The sequence below is a fragment of the Raphanus sativus genome, chromosome 5 (assembly GCF_000801105.2).
Source record: "Raphanus sativus cultivar WK10039 chromosome 5, ASM80110v3, whole genome shotgun sequence".
In the NCBI taxonomy this organism is placed as follows: Eukaryota; Viridiplantae; Streptophyta; class Magnoliopsida; order Brassicales; family Brassicaceae; genus Raphanus; species Raphanus sativus.
Genome location: NC_079515.1, coordinates 29746257 through 29754099, shown reverse-complemented (window position 1 = coordinate 29754099; position 7843 = coordinate 29746257). Strand labels below are relative to the sequence as shown.

Below are 7843 nucleotides of genomic sequence, written 5' to 3'. Positions count from 1 at the left end.
GAATTGGTAGTATAAGGTTCGCTCTATATTTATTTTAATTGAGTAATTTTTTTTATATTTTATACATTTTTGCAGTTTGCAGTGGACTTTCCTAATGAATATATGACGTCTGTGGAGGGTACCTACAACCATATACATGAGGGTAACTATTTGGTACTTACGTCGTTGACTTTCAAAACATCAAAAGGAAGAACTTCTCAGACATTTGGATTGATCACTGGTACCAAATTCGTGTTGGAGAGTCAAGGCAATGCCATTATAGGGTTTCATGGAAGGGATGGTGGGTCTTTTGATGCTATCGGAGTTTATTTCGCTCCAGTGGTTCCATCGTAGGGTTCAGAACCTTGCAAGTTTCATTATGGTATCTATCTTTTATCCTTTACTACTTAATTGTCTCTGTTGTTGTGAATTTGGTATTGTGTTCCAGTTCTATAAATTTTATGTAATAAATAACTATCAAAAGTAGGGGTGGGCACTTCGGTTATTTTATCGATTTGGTTATATTTCGGTTCGGTTTGATTAATTCGGTTCAATGGTTTATCCTACCAAAGTAAACCATAATTAGTTTGGTTTGGATTGGTTTCGGTTCAGTTTGAATTCGGTTTGGTTTGACTTCGGTTCGGTTTTAAAGAACTAAATTATGTTAATAAATCCAATATAAAACCGAAACAAAATACTTTAAAAACAAAAAACATTTATAAGAGCACAATCAAATTAAAGTTAACTCTAGTAAATAGAAAACTAAAAAAAATATTGTTAATAGTGCCTCTTAAAAATAAACTAGGTAAACTAAATCTAATATAAAACTGAAACAAAAACTTTGATAAACTACAAAAGATTTATAAGAACACAATCAAACAAAAATTAACCAAAATAAATAGAAAGTAAAAAAAAAATCGTTAAGAAAGCTAATAAAGTTAACAATGATTTTAGTTTTAGAATTTTAGTATATTGTATATTGCTAATATGTTTAATTCAATAATAACAAAAGTACATTAGTTATGAGTTCGGTTTAATTTGGTTCGGTTTAATCGGTTTCGGTTCGGTTGATTCGGGTTGGAAAAATCTTAAACTTAACTATTTAATAATAGACTTTGATTCGGTTCGAATCGGTTTCGGTTCGATTGGTTCGGTTCGATCGGTTGGTCGGCTCTTTTGTCCACCCCTAATCTAAAGCATTTCCTCAGTATTTGGTAATAAATAAATATCATATCGTTTCATATTAAATGCAAAAGAAAAAAAAAAACTGAATTATCCCTTTTTCTTTTGATTCTTTTTTTTTTGGCATCACTTTTGATTAATTCTTTGTAACCCCATACACAAGTGTTCAGATTGGTAAGTTGGGTTTGGAAAGGTATTAAGCATTTGGATATTGAAATCTATGTCCACCAAAGATATCTTACATACAGAACTGTCCATCAATCTATGTGTTTTGGGGAGAGCTTCAACATGAAATCAGTATCCGTAAAATTGTTTATCAATATCGCATATGTTGCAACCGGTTAATATATTTTAGGCTGCATATATATGTAACCGGTTAATATATTGCAGGTTGTTGATCAGACCCGTCCCAGCCATAAGGCACATAAAGCTTTAGTTTTAGGCCACATTTATATTTAACAATTTTAAGGCTACAAAATTTTAAATTGTATGCATAATTTAATGATCAAAGATTTATTTGATATCTTTTTTAGATGTGTAGAAAGACTCGGTTAGTATAAGATAACTATGTAGTCATCATTTTTCCTTTATCATCATCCTTTCTTAATATTTTTTATAGAATAATTTTAATCTATCTTTACCAGTTAATAACTTATAACGAGGTATTTTACATTTTAGATATCAATCATTGTTATCTAACTTACTATAGTTAACTTTTTAAAAAAAATTGTTCAAAAAAACTTATTATAGTTAATTGAAGTCATCTTTTTTTTCGAACAAGAAGTCATCTTTATACTTCAAAAATATTAGTAATGTTTTTCTTAATACTTTTATGATTTCATTGGTTCTTTATACATTAGTGAAATATTTTTTAAAAAAATTAGATTAATATTACAGCAACAGCTTCACAACTGAACTATTATATTTGTTTTTTAAAGATAATAAAAAATTAGTTTTAGTACGATACATTTTCCTATATAAAACAAATATATTCCTGTATAAAACAAAATCTATTCATATTAAAAGAATATAGTAATTATAAAACAAAATTCATAACTAAAAAAAAATTAAAGGCCACATTTTTTGTTTTGCTTTAGGCCACCGGATTTTCCGGGACGGCACGGTTGTTGATCATCATATGTAATTAAAAGAGAGATATATGATTATATGATTGTTGATTTATCCAGTATTAAAGAAATATGAAAATTGACATCTTTACGACGGATCATTTTCTAGCTTAGTCTTAAGGTGCCATTTTTCACACATGCTGCTTAGACATCCATCTTGTTCCAAATTTCTTATTAGGTGTCATGGACATGTGAATCGGTTGGGGTCCAACATTTAACAAGTATGATTCTTGTTCCTTGTCATTTTTCTTTTGCTTTGTTTGGTGACTCATGGGTACTTGGATTTTTTTCATTTCACGCATGGTTACTTAAATTTTTTCGCTTCATGCATGGTTACTTTTTTCTAATTCACTGATGCATGGTTACTTGGACTTGTCGTTTCATGCATGGTTACTTGGATCTTTACTCAGTTGTTACACCACGTGGAGAGCATTTTCTTTTCCTTTTTTTAAATAATGATATGTGTTTGCCGTGGTTCGAGTTATATCTCATATATGTAACATACTGCATGTGGAGGGCACTTCTCTCACGTTTATGTATATATAGGGAGTAGCACTGTCCCATAAATATCATTCTCACTCAGCTCTCTCTCTCTCTCTCACACACACACACACATTTTTGAGCTTTCCTGATTATTCTATATATCCGATCAAAACGAGGTAGACTTTGGAGACAATCCACGAAAATACAGAGATCTTTTTCGTCAAAAAAAATATAGAGATTTAGTAAAATAAATGCAGAGATCTTTGAAAATACAGATTTCAAAGACAACGAAAGGGATACATGTTAAGTTGGAAATTTTAAACAAAGGCTCAATAAATTTTATGAGCTAATCATTTTTGGTTATGTTAATTAATATTAACTATTGTCCCAAAGAATTTATTAATATATATATATTTTTTTTCTTTTTGTTTTGATACCTTTTTTTTTGCTAAAGAATTTTGTTTTGATACTTATTTGTAGTGTATATGTTCCTTAATTTTATCTTCTTCTCCTGGACATATTATAATATATACATTGTTTCTTCTTTTTTTGTAAGATTACGTAGTTGCGTTTTCCTTTACAATATATATTTTGAAGTGTATAAACATCTTTTTGTATATAAATCTTTAATATAAATCATCAGCAGATATCAAACAGATCCGAACGGCAAAAATGTCTTGGGATGACGGAACGCACGCGAAGGTGAACAGGGTCCAGCTTACGTTTGATGACGCCATCAGATCTATCGAAGTGGAATACGAGGGAACCAACTTACAGCCCCAGCGACGTGGCACCATTGGCACCAACTCAGACGGGGTTAGTAAACAGTGTTAATATTTTAGTATCAAGACTATTCTGAACTCTGATAATTGTAAGATTTATAAAAAAAGATTTACATATGGAAGATTGTCAAACATACTCTGTCCGCTAAGAGCAACTCCAACCATTAGAAACCATATAAGTTTCTAAAACAAAAAAATATTAATATTATAGTTGATCTATGTTTTATTTTTTCAAGCTAACTAAAACACTAGCTTGTTCCCACATGATGACAAATGTGTTTTGGGTATGCTAGCAGGTTCTAAAAAAATATGAGATAAGAACTTTTGGTCCTCTCTCTTGAGCATGTTTATAGGTAGATACACTAATTGTATCTTAATTGGGTTTTAATGTTTTTTAATTATTATCATTAAAAAGCTAAGATACATTATTAAGATACATTTAATTATTATCATTTATAGGTAGTTTCTTTGATTAAAGTTCTTAACACTTAAAGATATTAAATGTAAATTAAACAATTTTTTTAAAAAGATAAAATTTATTTATTAAATTAAACATCTTCAATAACATAGTGACACATGTCACTAAGATATATGTTAAAAACATCTTACTTAAGAGACATGTTATCTTGCTTCTTCCTTTATTTTAATTCTTTTAATGATATTTAATACTAAGATAAGGCCTAAGATATGCCTATAAACATGCTCTTAATTTTCTTATTTTGTTCTTTTTCTTAGATGCTTAGAACTCCTCTTGATACTTAATTGTTGTAGGTGCTCTTACAATTTTTTTTTGTTTGGCAGTTCACACTGAGCCCGGACGAGTACATAACGCATGTGTCTGGTTACTACAAAACGACTGTTGCAGGAGAGTTTATAACGGCGTTAATGTTTAAGACGAACAAGAAGACCTATGGGCCTTATGGAAACCTAACACGAAACTACTTTTCCACTGACGCACCGACAGGTAACCAAATCGCCGGATTTCTAGGAAACACCGGAATTGCACTCAACTCCATCAAAGTTCACTTTGCTCCCATTCCTCCCCCTGGTAGCATAAAACCAAAACCTGTTGGTCCTGGAACCGGCGACGATGGAGGTCGTCCAAAACCTGTTGGTCCTGGAACCGGCGTCGATGGAGGCGGTTCTAAACCTGGTGGCCCTGGAACCGGTGACGCAGGAGGCGGTCAAAAACCTGTTGGCCCTGGAACCAGTGAAGACGGAGGCAATTATAAACCTGATGGCTCCGAAACTGACAAAGACGGAAGCGGTTCTAAACATGTTGCCCCCGAAAAGATGGGACCACTTGGTGGTGACAGTGGAAAGGAATTCAACGATGTTGGTTTCGAAGGTGTGAAGAAAATAACAGTGGGAGCCGATGAATACAGCGTAACTTACATCAAGATCGAATACGTAAAGGATGGAAAAGTTGAAGTTCGTGAGCATGGGAAAGCTCGTGGAGAACTAAAAGAGGTAAAAAGATATTTCTGGTAGCTTTCGTTAAATAATATTCAATTGGTTCGCTACAAATTCATTTGTTTTTAATCGAAAAAAATACAGTTTTCAGTGGATTATCCAAAAGATAATATCACGTCCTTTGGTGGAAGCTACAAACATATCTACTCCTATGATACAACGCTTATCACATCGCTGTACTTCACAACCTCTAGAGGATTTACCTCTCCATTATTTGGTGAGACAAAGGGAACAGAGTTCGAGTTCCAAAGTAAAAATGGAGGAAAGCTTATAGGACTCCATGGACGTGTTGGTGATGCTATTAATGCCATCGGAGCTTACTTCGACACCGGTGAAGGGGGCAGCCCTATACCTATTGTCCCCGGAAAGATGGGACCCCTTGGTGGTGAAAAGGGAAAGGAATTCAACGATGTTGGTTTTGATGGTGTGAAGAAAGTAACAGTGGGAACCGATGAGTACAGTGTAACTTACATCAAGATTGAATACATAAAGGACGGGAAAATCGAAATCCGTGAGCATGGGACAAGTCGCGGGGAACTAAAAGAGGTATAAAAACATTTGTGACTTTTGTTTATACAAATAATATTCAATTGGTTTGTTTCTAATGGAAAATAAAATACAGTTCTCGGTGGATTATCCAAATGATAACATTATGACCGTTGGTGGAAGCTACAACCATATTTTCACCTATGATACAACACTTATCACATCGCTATACTTCACAACCTCGAAAGGTTTTACCTCTCCCTTATTCGGTGAGAAAAAGGGAAAAGATTTCGTGTTCAAAGATGAAAATGGAAGAAAGCTTTTAGGGTTCCATGGACGTGCTGGTTATTCTATTGATGCCATCGGAGTTTACTTCGACACCGGTTCACAAGGTGGTCAAGGAAGCGATCCTAGCAAAGGCGGCCCTAAACCTGTTGTCACCGGGAAGATGGGACCTCTAGGTGGTGACAAGGGAAATGAATTCAACGATGTTGGCTTTGATGGTGTAAAGAAAATAACTGTGGGAGCAGATGAATTTAGTGTAACTTATATCAAGATCGAATACGTAAAGGACGGAAAATCTGAAATCCGTGAGCACGGGACAAGTCGTGGACAACTAAAAGAGGTATAAAAACATTGTGATTTTTGTTTAAATATATACTATCTAACCAGGTGTTTCATCCGCGCATGCGGGCTTAAATATTTTGTAGTTACTTATTAATATAATCATTACAAATTAAAAGATTATAATGATAAATTATTTATGTTTCATAAGAAATTATTATATATATTTTCATTTAAATATTCTTACGTATAACTTTTTAAAAACTATTTGTATATACATTCACTAGTAAAATTAAATCTTAGAAGTCATTCAATATTATCTTTCAATTATATAAAACTAAACATTTACTTGATTAATATTTAGTTATGTATTTTGTGGTTATAATAATAAATTATTTATGTTTTCTAACAAATTATTATATATATTTTCATTTAAAATTCTTACCTATATTTCTAAGAAACATTTCTTTGTATATATATATTTATTGTTAAAAATAAATCTTAAAAGTCATTCAATATTCTCTTTTAATTATATAAAAATAAAAAATAATTGATTAATATTTAGTTATGTAGTTTTTGTTTTATTATTTTTTTATTAAAATTTTTAAGATAACAATAAAAATATATAGGAATTATCTTTTTATTTTAATATATTTTTAGGTTTTGGATAATTCTGATTATTATTATGTTAATTATTTAAATTCAATTTTATTATATAAACTTTATTCATCAAGGGTAATATCGATATTAATCAGTCTAACTTTTAACGTGAGATCTCCGTTGCGAAAAAACACTTTACAAATAATAGTATAGATAGATAGTTCTAAAATAATATTTTTGTGACGAAATAACATACAAGATATTTTTTTTTCCAAATTATATACCATTCACTAAAATATAAAAGCCAAATATTTTTGTAATTACATAATTAATTAAATATATTAAAATTAAAAAACTTAAAAAATGTAAATACTAAATTATACAATATATATATATATATATATGAGTTAGGGTTTAGTGATATGACTTTAGTATTTAGTGGGTGGGAGAATAATTTAGGTTTGGGTTTATTTAGTTTTTTAAGCTAATGAATGTTATTTTGATGGCTTTTCTATTTGTATGCTATTTTGTTATAAAAAATGTTTTTAGTGCTATTTATGAGATTTGCAGTTTTGTTTATACAATAAAATTGGTGTGCTACTAAATTGTTTGATTTTCATGGAAAATAAAATACAGTTCTCGGTGGATTATCCAAATGATAACATTACGACCGTTGGTGGAAGCTACAACCATATTTTCACCTATGATACAACACTTATCACATCGCTATACTTCACAACCTCTAAAGGCTTTACCTCTTCATTATTTGGTGAGAAAAAGGGAAAAGATTTCGTGTTCAAAGATGAAAATGGAAGAAAGCTTTTAGGGTTCCATGGACGTGCTGGTTATTCTATTGATGCCATCGGAGCTTATTTCGACAACGGTTCACAAGGTGGTCAAGGAGGCGATCCCAGCAAAGGCGGAAAGATGGGACCTCTAGGTGGTGACAAGGGAAATGAATTCAACGATGTTGGCTTTGATGGTGTAAAGAAAATAACTGTGGGAGCAGATGAATTTAGTGTAACTTATATCAAGATCGAATACGTAAAGGACGGAAAATCTGAAATCCGTGAGCACGGGACAAGTCGTGGACAACTAAAGGAGGTATAAATTATATATTTTGGTTAATTCTCTGAATATTCAATTTCTTTTTTCTACGTATTGTTT

The 7843-nt window shown here is 31.5% G+C and overlaps 2 protein-coding genes across 3 annotated transcripts in view; both read left to right on the top strand.

Moving 5' to 3' along the window:
* The window catches only part of LOC108862076 (jacalin-related lectin 8-like), a 23984-nt gene extending 23651 nt beyond the window's left edge, over positions 1 to 333 (top strand). For both annotated transcript variants that reach the window (XM_056986047.1, XM_018636103.1), the window contains exon 5: positions 76 to 333. In XM_056986047.1, the coding sequence (XP_056842027.1) occupies positions 76 to 333 (258 nt within the window). The remainder of the gene's footprint in view (positions 1 to 75) is intronic.
* Positions 334 to 2871: 2538 nt separating this feature from the next.
* On the top strand, positions 2872 to 7786 carry LOC108837721 (myrosinase-binding protein 2-like). The gene is made up of 6 exons (XM_056985842.1): positions 2872 to 2947; positions 3418 to 3587; positions 4355 to 5023; positions 5111 to 5572; positions 5649 to 6137; positions 7313 to 7786. The coding sequence occupies exons 2-6, from the start codon at positions 3444 to 3446 to the stop codon at positions 7784 to 7786; spliced, it is 2238 nt and encodes a 745-aa protein (XP_056841822.1). The 5' UTR covers positions 2872 to 2947; positions 3418 to 3443.
* Positions 7787 to 7843: the final 57 nt, after the last annotated feature.

What these genes read in the sequence shown, in the direction of transcription:
- LOC108837721 (XM_056985842.1), top strand. Translation starts at nt 3,444, where the DNA reads ATGTCTTGGGATGACGGAACGCACGCGAAGGTGAACAGGGTCCAGCTT. An exon ending in GTCGCGGGGAACTAAAAGAG is followed by an intron (nt 5,573 to 5,648) that starts GTATAAAAACAT and finishes AATAAAATACAG; the next exon opens with TTCTCGGTGGATTATCCAAA. An exon ending in GTCGTGGACAACTAAAAGAG is followed by an intron (nt 6,138 to 7,312) that starts GTATAAAAACAT and finishes AATAAAATACAG; the next exon opens with TTCTCGGTGGATTATCCAAA.